Source organism: Pezoporus wallicus, unplaced genomic scaffold, assembly GCF_028554395.1.
Source record: "Pezoporus wallicus isolate ANWC-B61680 ecotype Strahan unplaced genomic scaffold, APGP_CSIRO_Pwel_v1 contig_7684, whole genome shotgun sequence".
Taxonomy (NCBI): Eukaryota; Metazoa; Chordata; class Aves; order Psittaciformes; family Psittacidae; genus Pezoporus; species Pezoporus wallicus.
The window spans coordinates 1,041,200-1,057,971 of NW_026642638.1; the positions used below are offsets into that span (position 1 = coordinate 1,041,200).

Below are 16,772 nucleotides of genomic sequence, written 5' to 3' on the forward strand. Positions count from 1 at the left end.
CATTACTACCATTCGTGGGAAGATATTTAAAACTGTGTACTGAATATAGTGGAAAATATCTAATTACCTCTGGCCTTCTTTCAAGTGCTTCCTTAATTATAGGATGTAATTCTTCTATTAATTCCCTGAATTGAAAGAATAAAAAGAATAAAAACAACTGTTAAATTCACATCTCAACTGAAAGATGTTTCACAGCAACTAGTATTACAATATAAGTTGAAATATCCTCAGGTTTTCTTTCTTTACCTGTAGCTTTCTGAAATAAATCAGCATTTAAAGAGGTATTTCCTAGAAAGATATTTTCCCAATTTAAAGACAGATGACTAAACAGATGTCTCTAATTACCACTAAATTTGCATTCACCAAGCATATTTCTATCACAAATGATTTCATTTACTTTCATAGGCAGGGTTTAACAAAGCCTTATGGTGCAAACAGATATACCCTTAGGAAAAAAAACTGTTGGCAGCTTATCATACACTGCTCTGAGTTGTCATGATGCATTTAGTTGTTGATAAAGACTGGGTTTTTTAAGGCAAATAATGCTATGCTGACAGAAGTCAGACTAGTTTCTATGAAAACTGAAAAGCAACATGCTGTCATGTGGTGGTTACATTCCCTATTTGTTCTGAAGCTCCACAGGCTTTCTTACTACTCAGTCCCCTCTGCCAAACTAAGACTGCCTTACAGCTCCAAAAAGGGGCCAGGGAAAGGTGATCAGTAGTATGAATCTATGCAGATGAAATACCGAGGTAAAAAACACTATTTTTACTTAAATATTTGTTAACAAAGTAACTACCACCTCCACTTTAGATTGGGAAGGTGATACATTTCTCTACTTCCGTGCTACTGTAATTCAGGCATATCAAAAGCATACACTGCTCAAGTTTTCATGGTAAATGGCTGACTCCTCTGCTACATCATTCAAAGGTTCACCTTCAGAGAATGGGTCCAAGTGACCAGAAAGCTGCACAAACTTTTGTGCTCTGCTCAATTACCAGAGACTTACGCATGGTTAGGGATTGTTTTATGCTTCCTTCCAAACACAGAAAACAAAGAATATGGAGGAAGCTTTTTTTGTGCTAAAACATAGTACAGGGTTAGCTTCCAATGGAGATCAAGAGACATCTACACAAGTTCATGAAAGTGTAATGATCAGAAACAGAAAACAATGGATTTTTCTGGCAAGTTTAAGAGAACTGCATATACATATCACCTACACAGAAAAAGGTTCCCAAGGAAAAAATAACAGGGTGAGAAGAACAGTGCGTAATAAACAAAAACTAAACCAACGAACCAGCACAGAGCTGCAATGGTAAAGGGTGGGATACAATTAGCATCTGGTGTGAGTATGCACACTAGACAGAGGAAAAACATAAAATTCACAACAAAGAAATCAGAGGAATGATAAGAGTAAGATTTTGTTGTTGTTGTTTGCTGAATGAATTGTTTCTAATTTAGAAAACAAATATTTCTTGTGAAATCCTTTCTGAAAAGCATTTTCTATACTTGTAGTGCACAATTATGATTTAAACTGTTCAGTAGATCTTCGGGGTCATGGGACAAAGTTTATTTACTTCTGGTAGAAGAGTAAAGTCAGATGTGCTATAAAATTATTAGAAGATTATCAAAAGATTAAACCAGAATACTATAACTGAGGACTTGGCATTATGGTTTCAAATCCATCTTCAGCTCCTCATCTGCCATAATGTGGCAAAGAAGTGATTGGAGAGAAGAAGCATCCAATTCAAAACCAAGAATGTTAGTGATCCCTGGTTTCTTCTGCAGAAGCAAAGTTGGCTGCTGTAGCATGGTACAGCTTCATAACTCTCCACTGTAAGAGGCTGGCTGCTGTCAGAGAACATCTGATGCTGAGGACCGGCCTTCCCAGGAAATCTTCTTCCCCTAGGATGTTCTCCCTCTTCATCTATCCTCCTTAGAGAGTTGTCAGTTGAGGAAAGCAACATAGAGATGCATTTTAAAACTCATGGCTTCCTGGAATAGAGCTGTCTTTTCACCTCAGTGGATGTGTAATGGACAGTGACAGTACAGTACATTAGGATCTGAAGAAAAGTAAATCTCAGTTGAGCTAGGAATGCTATGATAGCTAGATAGCCCATTTTGACCCCAAAAATTATATAAAGACTTGTCACAGTAGAGTAACCAGAAGTTTTGGATTATGAGCTGAATCCAAGTATCTTGAACAAGATGTATGAAATTAAATAAATTGATAGAACAAGTGACATGCCACAGATTTAATTCTGCTACAGGAGAATGTAGTTACCAGCACTCAAACTAATCCACATGGACTTCTCATTGGTACAACTCATGAGAAAGGTGTATGAGTTATGAAGTTACAGGAAGTTTATGCAGGAAAAAAAAAAAAAGAAAGAAAACGTGGAAAGGGGTGCACCATGGATTTCAGAAGGTCCAGCACTCATCAGAACACAGTTGTAACTGTTTTTTTTTCGGCTTGACCCAAATATCTATTTTTAGAATACAGTTACAATGAAACTCCTATACACAAAGAGCTCAAAACCATATGTTTGTTGCCAATACCAATACAGAGGGGGTTCAGTAACTCTTACCAACATGATTATAATTAACATTTCAAATGTTAATAGTCCATACAGACTGTTCTTTCATATAAGGCCAGCCTTTAATATCAATGAAAGGCAGCTGTTTATTTTATTTCACCTACCTTCTTTTTCTTTATGCAGACATGAACTCTACATAAAATTATTTCAACTTCTAACAATCTTTATCACACCACTACATGGTAGAAAAGACAATGGTAATCACTTTTCATAGCTTTTTTTCTTAAAAGAAAAAAAAACAAACCTCTTTATCTTAGCTCTGACCTCCCGCTTTGTAATCAATTAGCATAAAAACAGATGAAACACAACAGTTACCTAAAAGCTCCTGGGTTGGTCCTGCCAAGTCCCAGCACAAGGGATTCTGTAATTTCCATGCTCTCAGAGCGCATCATTGGAACTATGTGCTTAAACAGGGAGGAAGGGGATGGAATGCCAATGATCTAAGAAGAAAACCAGAATAAAGCATAATGAAGCAGTTACCAAACAATCAGGTGGTGTGACATTAAAACGTGCTGTAAATTTACAGCCTTCTCACACTGATCGGTGAATTAAAAAATTTCATTTTTATAATTTCATTTTTGACATGGAGAAAGACTTTCTGAAACAGTAAACTAGTATGAACTGTTCCTCCGTTCCTTGTATGATTGAATTTTCATTGTCATCTGACAATGAATGGATAAACAGATGCTTTGCATGTTAAGTGTATCTTGCCCTCATTAGGGAGGGGGAGCAGACTTCTGGTGTCCAACTCCTTAGACTCCACTATGGCTCTGAAAAAGAACAAAGCTGAATTTCAGGCTACACTTCCTCAGATTTAGGGAAAGAATCTCATTAACAAACAAGTTGAGTAGGCTGCTTCTGCAAAAATCTGCCGCATAGTTCATGAGTTATCTTCATCTCCAACTGTACCTTCTACAGGAAGCCAAAAAGGAGAAAAACAAAAAGAAGCAAAGAAGCAAGGAGGGGAAAATAGAAAAATAAAAAATCTGCATGTGATATGAAGCAAGGCAGACAGAAAACTGTCTGTAGTTGGAAAAACACAACAATATACATCATGCCTGAATAGGTAGCTATTTCAGTTTCTCAAATGAAATGCTATTAGCTCAGAATTGCAGAAGTCTACTGACAGAAAAAAAAACCCAGCCCTTAATAGTAAATGAAACATTTCCTCATTACCACTAGATAAGACTTTGAGACTGGGTGAAGATTTTCATTACATGACTAGATTTTGCCTTAGAAATACATAAGCAGAAAAGCCTCTACAGTACAGATAAAGAGAAGTGAACTAAAACACTACCCTAAACAAATGAAAGACAAATGTATTCTAAAACATGCTTGCAGACAATTTACATTAGTTTCTAAGTATCATGATAGCTATTATAATCCTCAGTATTTCTACTCCTAATAACATGCAGACTTATTTATGATAAGCATTAGAAGAACCTACTCTTGAATCAATGCTATAACCACTGTCGGGAGTAGACGCCAGCGTCTCAGGAGGGGAACATCTCACAGAGCCTGTGGAGGTGGAGGAGTTTGAAGATGACACTGCACTGCAGCAAAGAATCAGGTAGTTTCTCCAGAGCCCAATGTAGGAGTCACTGCTTGTAGTAGTATTCACTTTCTTTGCATTGATAGGGCTGCTATTAAAAAAAAACCAACCATAAATAAAAAGCTCAGTATAGTAAATAAAGCTTACCAGTTTCACTTTGGTTTTCTACTGAATTTACTTTTCAATATATATATATATGCCACTACTTCCAAAACTGTTGACATGGTAAACTCTGAACAGTTCAGAATAGACCCGTACCTCAATAATATACACTTTTATAGTCAAATCTGTTGAACTACAATACGGTATTAATTAATCTTTAAAGCAGGTAAGTTTTCTTTCCCATGATAGAACTACTTTAATTTTTTGTCATATAAAGTTCAGTTAAACTCACAGAACATATAAGCAGTCCATACATCACCTCACTGAAACATAATGACATTACAATAGTGATAAATCTTGAAAGAATATTCAATAAAATATATTGCATTTACTTTAGAAATTAACTTACTTTATATCCACTTGTGGAGACAGAAGTTGGAGTCTGGTATACGCAAACGTCCAAGCATAGCTTACGGCTGTTGGGCAGTGTTTTGGAAGATTTTCCTGTTTCATAAAACTTGAGAGGCTTATAATCCATGGATCTTGGCCTTGAGTCACATGTGCAAATATCCATATATGTGATGGACTGATTACATCAAACTGGTGGCTGATGGGGGAGGAATTCCAGTCAGCCAGAGTTTGTAAATCTATTGAACTGGGACAGTACAGTAAAGTTGTCTGTGTGCATAAAAAAAGATAACATAGCAATATATTAGTATCTATGTACATTAAGTATGTTTTCATTGTTAAATAACTAATAAAGTATCAGCGTCAAAATCACATTTGGAATAAATGAAACCCATTACTTAATTTATGTGTTGGGGTTTTATTAAGCTCCTAATGTGGACATGGTGTCCACAAAAAAACATGGTGTTTGGGAAGGAACTGGATATTAGGAAATAGTAAATTCAAAAAAAGAGGCCCTTTCACTCCTGATGACTTAATTCTCTTCCAGAAAATTCTGGACTCTAAAAGCTTTACTACTGACCTCCACTTTGTTTCCTAAACCTAAAAGAGCTTTACCTCGATACTTAAGAGTTAGTAATAAATATATAAAAATGAAATTCAGTTGTTACTCATTGAAAGTTACAGCTTTCATCACAGATAAAAGACACATTTCCTATTAAGACACTGTATTGCTGCAGAAAAAGGCAGTAGTCTTTCCTTTAAAGAATCTAAAAAAGGCAGTAGTCTTTCCTTTAAAGAACCTATAATCTACGAGCAAGATGAGAAAAAACAGTTAGGGATATAGCTGTCTGTGTGTATATGGTGGTCATAACGACACTATTGATCAGAAAGCATATAATGGTGGGGTCAGCCTCACAACATTCCTTAAGTTTTTTTTGTGTTTCTTTGTTCCATTGTTTGTGTGGAGTTTTTCATTTTGTTTGGTTTGTTTGTTTGCTTGCTTTTCCCTTTGGTTGGGTTGGTTTGTTTATGTGTTTTTTTAGGGCGATAAATTGCCAATGAAGTTAGCGTGAACATAGTGATGCTGCCATTTAAAATAAATACAATTTTTCTTTGCAGACTTACCTCATCTTACAACTAACTTTACATCAAACCTCTCCTACCTGGTCAGCCCCAGTGAGATGTATGAAACTCTCCAGGATAGTAGCACTCAGTCTGTCCATTACATCTATAGCCAACTCATCATCAGTCTACAAAAGAAAATATGTAAAGCACAAAAAGCTCAAAGTCAAGATAAAAGCAGTTTCCTTAAGCAGTCACAAAAATCAATCATCAGTTCTTACCTTAGAAACCTCTAAAACTGTGAACAAGGCCCTTATTTCTCTGAGAACACTGACAGCCAATCTCCTGGTGGCAGGCCTTGTGCTGCAAAGGATGACCAAAGCAAACCCTTCCACCACGTGGAATACACTGGAATAAAGGGTCCTCTCCAGAGGAAGGGTATGGGCAGCCCCATTGGATACACCACGCTAAGAAAAAGATACCGAAGTTAAACAAATGAAGAAAAAAGTAAATACAATCACGCTATCACGCTATTACTGGAGATGGCAGAATTCATCAAAAGGTATTTAGACCTTGTTTGGCATAATATAAGCTACTTTGTTTTTTAAGTATCTCTTTGAATTCAGTCCAAAAAAATACCACAAGAATGTATGTCTTAGTTCACTTTCTCATGAGAATGACACAGCGAGGGCAAAATAAAAAACAAGTAAATAATACTCTTACAAATAGGACTGTATAAAGTTAAATTACCTGAACCCTTTCTATTTGCTAGTACAAAATCATACTTTTTTCTAGCTTTATTAACTACTTCCAATTACACATTATGAGTTCTGATGTAAGCAAAAATGTGGACACGAATTAGTATTTAGATAATACTTAATTTTTTTTTTCAAAAATGCTAATTTAAAATACATTTACAAAATTTCAAGCACTGTAATTTTTATTACTTAATAAAACCAATAAAGACTAGTAATAAAATTGTATGTAGATTCAACCCACATTTTAACATCAAACGACCTTATTTAGAAATACCTGAGAATCTTGGGTTTTATTGTGCATTTGGGCTGCTTGTTTCCACTGATTTATGAGCTGCACTAACATTTTTACTGCATTGTCAAGAAGCGTTGGGTGGATGTCAGTCACTTCACGCACAATAAAATATACAAATCCTGAAAGAACATCTTCCCGCCAATCTGGAAAATCAAGCATTAATGCTTGGAGAGTATTGAAAGCCAAGGCACGAAGTTCTTCATCCATATGAATTGTCAGCCTGTTTAGAAAAAATACCAGTATCATCACCCTCGATTGGCATACTCTTAACCAGCCTTTATAAATGAAAGTGTTAACTCTTCCGTCTTTACTGTACAATGTAGAATACTTCCACACAGATTCATTTTCTGCACCGAATACATCTGAAACTAGCTACTAACAGAAGGTGATACTAATAATGCAAGACTTCATAAAGCTTAATATAAAAGAATAATTTAAGAGATTTGGTCAAGTCTTTCACATAAGCACATCATTGCATGAAGCTGAGCAACCACCTCAGAGCTCAGTATTCATGCACGCTGCGACGTACAGGCTATTTTTGTCAAATTATAATTGAAAAGAACAGATTAACGTTTAAGATAAAGCAGCTTTACTTTGGATATGAGAAGAAACTTGCTTAAAAAACCTTTACATATATACTTAAAAATATGTCTCAACCCACTATGGTAGATGAAACATTCAGTACTGTATTAGTACTTTACGCCTTTTATGTGATTTTTGATGATGAAGAAAAAGCTTTAGAAAAATCTTATTCTCTCAAATTATTATTAACTTTCTAATAGATGTAACTTAATACATTATATGGCAATGACTTTATAATTTCAAATCTAAAAGCTATCCTGTATTTCGTCACCAAGACTGTTTCTGTACTAAATAAATAAAGTTTTATAGAGGAAGGTTTATCACTCTAGTAATACAGAAAGACTGTCTGCATGTCCCACCACTACATATTCTCACTGAATGCAAATTTACTCACCCCCGAAACACCTGGCTGCCAAGGTGTCTCAACTACTTATCAGGACTGATAAGGCACATTCAGTTTAAACTGAGATAAGAGATGGAAGAATATGGGTAATGTTGGATTAAAAAAAAAAAAAAAAATGGAAAAAGGAAGCAGGATTAGTAGAAAGCAAGAAAAAATGTTTCCTCCTAGTGCCCTGCCTTACATTTTGGTAATGTCAAACAAGAATATCTTTATGATAGTTTACAGTACTAGCAATTGAAAGAAAAAGGGAAAAAAGTATGACTGTAGTAACAAAAGGTAAGGCAAGTGCAAAAAACCAACAGAAATAAACTCCTACTTTTCAAAAAATTATCTCTAAAAAGTACAAGATCTTCAGGATAAATTTACCTCCTACTACTCTGGTCAGTAACACTTAACCAATTGATGAAGCTAGGCAGAAATAAGAACGGATTCCGCATACTGGACTCACACTACCTAACAAACTCTTATACACATGGCATTTAAAAAGGAACACCCACTAAGAGCAGAATTTTATTTCTCTTACCTTGCAAGCAATTCAATGAGGTCAGTCCTGCTCATGCCATCTGGAATCAATCTTGGGATAGCAGCAATGCAAGTTCTGAATAAATCTATCTTAGGTTTTCTCTCACCCCTATAAAAACAACAAGGGAGTTCTACATCAGTACACCGCAAACATTTTCAATTTCATGTCAAAACTAAGGAGCTAGCAAAAATTTTTATCACTAATTAATGAAATTAACATTCATTTACTAGTCAAGTAGAAAGCCAACAATTGTAATGCATTAGTGATGGCATTGCAACATTACAGCACAAAACCAGCATAACTTAACTGTGACAATGAAAACACTGTAATTCAGTACATACGTAATCATGTCTTCAGGTTCTTTATTGGACATCTGCACACTAGTCATGCACATGGGCCTTCCAACTTCTTTGTCCAAATGCCTAAGAATGCTGTCTAGTGCTTTTCTGACTTGAGGGTAGTATATGGACATTCCTGAAAAGCCAAAAAGAACTGATCACCAATTTCATATGTTTTCATTTAATTTTCATATTTTTAATTAAAATATTTGCCACTTATTTGGTTTAGAAAACCCTTTTCTTGCACAAAACATGACACGAAACACACACTTTAAGTGCAGCTTAGAACACCTTTTTCTTGCACAAAACATGTCACAAAACACACATTTCAAGTGCCAAAAGAAATGCATGTTACTTAGTAGCAGGTATTGTATGAAACTAGAAGTTTCAGAACATTAACAAAGAAGCAATTGTTAGTTGCTTTTCCATTTTCTCAATTCCAAGCAATTTAATTCTAATTTAAAAATCTACATATTGAAACAGTCCTTGAAAGACAACTACCTCATTCGCTGAAGATCAATAGAATGTAGGTATCAAAACTGTCTTACTTTACTTCAGCTGTGGGACATACTGGATGTTCTAGAGTGACATCAAGGCAACAAATACAGCCATGCTATTTACCACACTAACTGCACTCTGGCTTCTTTGTGCTAATCTGGCAGTGCAAAACACTTTAAAAAAAGCCACGGATTTTGTCTTGGACACCAAAAGGTCAACACTGACTAGCAGCCCTCTCTAAAGAATCAACACAGGTCTGTTACAATGGACTATCACTGGATTCTAACAACTAAAATAAATACAGAAATAAAGTTACACAAATGTATTGGTTGAGAATAATTGAAAACACATACACACATACTGGAATGAGAACTTACAGAAGAATACAACATACCTATAACTTTTGCTTCCTCATCTGTCAGTGTTTTATTAAGAAAAATTTTCTTCACACGCAGAGTATTTCCTGAGGGAAGAACAACTCCTGTTGTTGGCATTGGCGGTTCACCATCTTTCTGCTGCAAGCTGTCTGCTATGACAAGGAAGACTCTGAGGCCAATATTCATCCTCTTCAATAGCAAAAAAGGGAAGAAAAAGGGAAGACGAAACAGAAGAAATTATAACATTAAAGTAACACAGACAAGGCAAAACACAAATTGCATTTTTCCTCTCTTTTAAAAACAGAGAAGTATGGTTCCAGTACAAAAGGCATTAATTAAAATGCTACATGTTAGAGTAATGAAATAATAAGAATAAAGTTTAAGCCTTGAGTGCCTTCCCACAACTCTGATTCTACTTAACTGACTTGGCACAGGCTAATATACTGAAATTCTTGAAGTGCAAAGCACTAAATGACTTGATATAAAGACAGACATTGCTTAAAGGTCTCATCTGTTAGAATGGGTCTTGAACCGTAGGAGCTAGGTATGACTTCCCTGAAAAAACGCTTTACAGTTATACTGTAACGAAAATTTGTACATACTTTCTGAAACTATTGTTGAAATGAGTCTGAACTCAGTAGCACTGCTGCTAGCTTAAAACACTGGAAACGAAACAGCAAGTGAGCATGACTACAATTACTTCTTTAGTTTTAGTAGAACACCCTTTCAGATACCCATCAATCTGCTTTCATCCTGGCTCAAAAGTAGTTAACCACTTTCCCCCGAAAGTACCCCAATGTCCTGCTGTTGCTGTATGCAAGTAATGGAGCTTTTTTTACCTCTGGATTAATAGTGAAGGTTTTAGGAGATTTTCCAACACTGAGAAGATCAAATATTATTTCTTTCATTGCAAAATCCAAACGTTCCTATAAAGGGAAAAATGGATTGATATGATCATCTCTTTTCTGTTAATATGCATAGTTTAATTTCTTGGCTTTGTAGAGGTGCTGGGTATCAACTCTTAGAAGTTTAAAAAATAAAAATGTTTAAAAATATTCCTTATTTCCTATTTATTCTTATGACTTCATGTTGGTTTTCTGAAATCTAGAACAATTCAACATAGCTCATGCCGTGATATGGTTCAACCATTTCTCTGAAAAAAAATACCCTAGACAATTCTGTTCAGCTCAAACACATTTCTACAAATGAGCGGAACTGTTTTAGTAAGTAAAAATTAGCGACAGAAAGAGGAGCCCTAAGAAACCAATATGAACAGTGCAACAAGTCCTGCTTCAACTCTGTCCGATCAGAAGGGAAACGTTTTGGAAGCTGAAGCACAGACAAGCTATCTTTAAGACAGGAAAACATGCTCTAATCTATAAGGTTATAGATGAATTAGAGTTTGCCTTGTGAGATCATATCCTGCATTTTGATATTAGGACAATTGAAGCTTCAAAAATAATATAAATTGTAATGCAACACTAACTACAAAGTACTGCATGCATTGCATATTTTTTCTGCCTACAGAAGGTAGTCTCCAGGCCACATAGAAGTGGATATTGCTACTCAAATGCTTTGTCCCTTATAAAAATATTATTATAGAATATACTAATTATATTGATTTATATACACACGCCCACACAACAGTGCAATACAAATGTAAATATTAATCATCATGATTTTCATACACAACCATTATTGAAGTGTAAGTAAAATAATTTTGCCACAGGTAGAAACAGAACAAGTAATTTTGTTTGTTATGTGTATTTGCAGAAATCCTACGCAAGACAGAAGACCATTAATTCAGTGCAAATGTTTAAAAACTAACCTTAAATTTACATTTCTTCAAACAATATTCATCCTAGTCTTATACCTCTACCTTGACATAGTCTTACCTGAGCAATGAACTGAATAATCTTCACAAATATATTCAGAGGTGTGTCTCGTGGGACCACACTACGTGACCCTTTTGGGAAAAGTGCTGATACAATGCTCATGAGACGGCTACAGGAATTCAGACGCAAAAAGAAAAAAACCTTTTTAAAATAACTTTTTAATAACAGCAGAGATGTTACAGTTCAAATCTGGAGGGGGGTTCTTATTATTAAATAATACAAAAGCATGTAACAGCTATGAACACCTCTATAAAGTACAGCCCTCTACTGTCACAGGCAACAGTATCCTGGGTTCACATAAAGTGACCAAAATCCTGCTTTAAACTAGTTAATAATAGTCAGGGGGAGGGGAAAAATCTGAATGACTATTCCAAATTCTCACTAAGTCAATTTATAAAGAAAACCTTTTCATTTCCAGCCCATACTTAGTGATGGCCACTTCATACCCTATTTGTTCTGCTACTATTAGTGCCTTTTATCTTTAACAAATGTCCTGCTGCTTATCTCTCTGCCCTCTTCTACCCCTGCAAAGATCAATGGAGACTCAGTTCTTTCTCCTCATCAAAATAATCAAGCTCCTTTGTTTTTCTCTTTTTGAGATGAAGACTTTGCTCCCCTGTTTACCTGACTAGACCACTAGACCACTAGCTGGCTTCAATATCTCTTCTGATATCACTAGGGGATGGGGAGGGAAACAAACCACCGATCAGTATTTTAAAACCCTTTGAATAATGAACTTACCTTTGAGTTACAGTGTTGCTTTCACATTTTATTCTAATAACATAAACCCACAATAACCTATACAAAGATTCCAGTGCAACTCGGGACATTTTGGGATCTTTATTCTGTGAAATAAATGAAAAAATACAGTTACTGTTGCTTGTGAGACGCTCAGGAAATTCAATTTTTACTCTTTTGCTTTTGAGAATAACAATGAAAACTGGTATGTTTCATACTGACTACAAGTTTCATATGTTTTCATAAAAAAAAAACAATGCTGGATTGCCTATTTCCAATACTACATGAATATTTAACTAGTAATTCCAGAGCATTTTACATGTCTTTCACTCTGAGAGTAGAGAAGTAACTAAAAAGCAGATATTCCTCTTTAGAACACCAAGAGTGTACTAATTCCAAGAACTTTTCACAGAAAGCCATTTGTAACAAATACCTTTTTAATAGCAAAACAACTTAAGTTTGTCTAAAACATCAGAGTAGCTCCTTTGAATTAGACACAAGGTCCACATCCATCATTCAGTTTATGACAGCAGGCAGTAGGAGGTGCAGAAGAAAAGAACGCAAAAGAAGGCGGCCACACAAGAATGCTTCTCTGGGTGTGCCCTCCAGGCTTCACCCAATTTGCCATTCATTTTGTATCAATGTTTACTCACTTCCAATTGATTTTTATTGTAACAATTAAGCTAGCTTTCTCTTGAATTACTATAAATTCTTGTGGCATAATTCAGTTTAAATTATGCACTGTATGAAAAAAAATTGTCTTAAAGGTGCTACTAGGAGTTTAGTTTTGCTCCTCCTAGCTCTTAAACTGTGTAAAACAGCAAGTAACTAACACGTACATTAAGTACGTACAACTGGTACATAAGTATGAGCTTAAATGATTCCCAGAGGTCATCTTTTTAGGCATTCTGTCAGGTTAAAAAAAAAAACACAAAACCAAACCAAACCAAACACAGCACACACCACCCCATCTCACCATTCCCCCCCGCCAAAGAAGCCTAAAACAGACCTTCCCCATTTCCAGTTAAGTATCTTTGTTTCAAGACCTATATATATAATGGCTTTAACCTAACTAATTTCATATTTTCTGGCCTCTACCACAAGCCAATGAGTCAGAATAGCAGACTACTTTGTCCTCAAGTGTCCTTCAAGTGGAGTGCAGTTTCACAAAAGGTGTGAACTTTGCATCTAAGACCATACTGTTTGAAAACAGATGGTCTCATCTTTGGTTCCCTCCTCTGCAATCTCACTGCCCCCTTCCCTTTGCATGGATTCTAGTAGTAAGAAAGTTCAACTCACACCATTAAGTTGATTCACATAATTTCATGGCCATGTGTCTGCAATAGACTATACAAAGGAGAGTAATTCGGATGGCTTTAAGATGGGTGGGTCAGGACTATTTGCTTTGGCAGCAGCTCACTTTAAGAAAGGCTAAAGCCTTTCAGAGGCAAAAGTGGTATTTCACAGAAAAATAACATATATGACTTTATAACCCAGTCTGTGTCAGTGATAATGCTGTTCTACCCTCCCTTCAAACTCACCTATGTGTTCCTGCCATTGCCTCTGATTTAGCACACCTACAACTAGGCAGTGGGTAAATTGATGATGGTGACCTGGACAAAATCTAAACCAGTAAAAGAGTTACCCCTGTCCTTAGTTAGTATTAGAACAGAGAACTGCCTGCCCCACTGTTCAAGTTAATTTACCAGCAGTGCTACTGTGAGGAAGAAGCAAACACCCATAATTGTATGAGAGGGTGAGAACGTGATAGCTTTGATTTTAATCAACTTAAACATCAAAAAACCCAGGGTATTACTATTCATCATATTTAATCTACAGGCCAACAGTTACTGATGTTTAAAATAAGCTGGTGATTTCATTGGTAGTACACACATTATCAAAGTCTATCTGAAATGCAGTGTCTAGAACCAAGTAATGCTTCAATCTTCTTACTTCAAGTATTCCAATGGGAGATTAATTTAGAAGTCCAGAAGAAAAACAAAAATTACTATTAGTTTTCAATCATCTAATAAAATGTATAGGAAGAAGGTATTTTACAATGTGTTCACAACATCCATTAGGAGGTTTATCACCAATACAGCTACTTCTGATTAGTTATGACAAAGTTTGCTTCTTTGTTGAGGCAAGGTGTATAAGGAGGCATTCGCCTTTAAAAAAAGGTTACAAAATAAACACAGAAGCGCTTCTAATTTCTTAAGCACTGAAAATTTTCATTACCTCTTCCGACATTTAGGAACTAAACAAATATACTAGAAGGAAATGGCTTTTTGGTCTAATATATGGCATACTGTTTGTATACTTGGTGTTAATGTGTCAGTATTTCCTTTTCCCTTTGATATTACTGCAACTAGAATACAATATATATGGCTATATAATTCACTATCTATCTGAATTTCAGCCTTTTTAGCTGATGCCTGTCATATTTTAAAGCACTCTATCTGGGTTTTTTTCCAAACATAGTTTTGTCTAAAATCCTAAAACTTTTATTATAAATTATATCAGCAGACTATGGAATAAGCTGTGATGAACCATATCCCTCTTACAAAGCCAAAAAATCAAGAGCAAATCTACTGTGGTCTTACATGACAGATTAAGATGTCAATGAAACATATCTCAACAAGTCCAAGAAACAAAATAGCATTTTTTCCATGTTAGTCAAATGTAGTCACTTACTGAAGAAAGTACTTTTTAATACTGATGTTAAACTTTTCTTCTGTTCTGAACTAAAACAATTTCTACTTTTTAAAACCTGCAAAACCAACAGTGTAAAAGTCTTTCAAGTTAGTGCAGTACAAGTTGTCGAGAGTAAATCAGTTTCAGAGTTTTTAATTGTGAAAATGTTTTCAACTTTGCTTGCATGCAAGACACTTTTTGAAATAAATTACCAGGAAAAACCATACATCTGAATAGGCAGTGTATTTCCAGCAGAAACATGCACTGCTGTTTAGGGAAACCAGCTGTGATACTGATACTCAATCTCACAAAGCCACATTTTCACCCCAATTTAGAAAATTGACATTAGATAATTTTCTGATCTTTCTCCTTTAATCCCTGGCAAGAAGAAAAGATCTCTGAAACATCAGCTATTCTTAGACCTGTTGCTTATTAACAGTACCAACAGTGATTTTACAGAGAAAGGAAAGCACAAAATACAACAATTAACTTAAAAAAAACCCAAACCAAAACAAAGTATTTACATGAGACAAAGTATCATTTCACTGAGTTACAATAATGCATTAACTCACCTGCAGTGTTTCTATTTGTTTTCTGATACTGTTGTTAGATGGCATCTAAATAAAGCAATGTGAGACAGCAAAACATAACAAACATGAGAATGGAAGGCACATGCATGTTAGATGAAAAAAAGCACAAAACCAACAGATAGCTGTCTAGTAAGGACTCTATTCAGTAGAAATATGGGGTTTGCTGTAGCGGCAGAAAATGTTCCACCAGCCTCCAAGGTTTTGTGGTAACAGCCACTAAGGTTAAACTGCGAACAAAAAACTATTCCACCCAACAGTGGAGCAAAATTACTGACACCTTTCTCTCCCACTTCAGCAGTTTTGTTAAATGTTCCTTCCTCTCCCCAGAAGACGTGGTAAGGATACCACAACTCAGCTTCATCCAAGAATCTATCAGCTTTTCTGAAAAACCTGCTTAATTAGTCTATCTAAATACTAGTCCAAAAAGCAAGCAAAGTGTTTCACAATACTGACCCAGTGTTATTGTCTGCTGCATAAATACAAAATTTCGCCTACACTACAGTGTGTAAAGAAATGCACTGCTGGGTTCAATGCCGAAACAGCATCCCAACTGCTTTGTAGGACAAGACCAGCCATACATCTACCAAGAGACACCCTGATACGCTCTAGGTCTAAACTGACTCTTACAATTCACTTATCTGCTTTTTGCATCGGCCCAGACCCCTACGTTTCCTCTTTTCAACAAGGCCAGGACGTTTTCCCCACAGAATAAGATTCCTTTGAGGATAACTAAAGGTAGCATGCACCAAAAGCCAGTACAAAGTGTTTATAAGGGCAATAAATATTGCCAGTACTGGATTAGGATTCAAAGCACCCTCAGGTGTATTATGAAGTATAATATAGCACCGTACTAATGCAGTGTAAGGCAGGTTATGAATATACTTTGCACCAGTTACTATGGAGCAACTACAAAGATGTGAGCTTTCACACCATGGCAAATGGGAAATTGCTTATTCCTGTCACCAAAGTGTGATCACATGGTGTTCATTATTAGGTAAGAATTTGCACTGGGCAATCATCAGGGAATGAACTGAGCACCATGAATTCATGCCCCACATTACCTCTTGGGGACTTGCTAACAGGCCTGTACCCTTCATAGAATATCCCTGCAACAGAGTCTAAGTGTTGTCATATTCCTTTTGTTAATTAGTTAATTTTAACTTACACAGTAGGGGTGGATGAACCTTTTCAGTACTCTTAAGTATCTCCAATAACTCTTAAAACTACTTATAAATGAAAAAAAGACACTACAGACAATAGATTTGGAATCCTACTGCATTTTACATATTTAGGTAACTCCAAAATAAATTTAGTCATTAGGACAATCAAGAAATAAAACAGGGAAGAGGAAATCTAAGAGACT

The 16,772-nt window shown here is 35.7% G+C and overlaps 1 protein-coding gene across 13 annotated transcripts in view; it reads right to left on the reverse strand.

Annotated features, from left to right (window-relative positions):
- The window catches only part of FRYL (FRY like transcription coactivator), a 134,842-nt gene that overhangs the window by 54,841 nt on the left and 63,229 nt on the right, over nt 1–16,772 (reverse strand). For 8 of the 13 annotated variants that reach the window (XM_057431092.1, XM_057431095.1, XM_057431085.1 and 5 more), the window contains exons 12-25: nt 15,392–15,436; nt 12,129–12,232; nt 11,388–11,496; nt 10,332–10,418; nt 9,510–9,681; nt 8,621–8,753; nt 8,280–8,387; nt 6,754–6,991; nt 6,003–6,188; nt 5,823–5,909; nt 4,661–4,929; nt 4,045–4,240; nt 2,913–3,037; nt 68–125 (exon numbers count right to left, since the gene is read on the reverse strand). In XM_057431092.1, coding sequence (XP_057287075.1) covers nt 68–125; nt 2,913–3,037; nt 4,045–4,240; nt 4,661–4,929; nt 5,823–5,909; nt 6,003–6,188; nt 6,754–6,991; nt 8,280–8,387; nt 8,621–8,753; nt 9,510–9,681; nt 10,332–10,418; nt 11,388–11,496; nt 12,129–12,232; nt 15,392–15,436 — 1,917 coding nt within the window. The remainder of the gene's footprint in view (nt 1–67; nt 126–2,912; nt 3,038–4,044; nt 4,241–4,660; nt 4,930–5,822; nt 5,910–6,002; nt 6,189–6,753; nt 6,992–8,279; nt 8,388–8,620; nt 8,754–9,509; nt 9,682–10,331; nt 10,419–11,387; nt 11,497–12,128; nt 12,233–15,391; nt 15,437–16,772) is intronic. The other 5 variants (XM_057431096.1, XM_057431091.1, XM_057431090.1 and 2 more) reach the window with 2 other exon arrangements.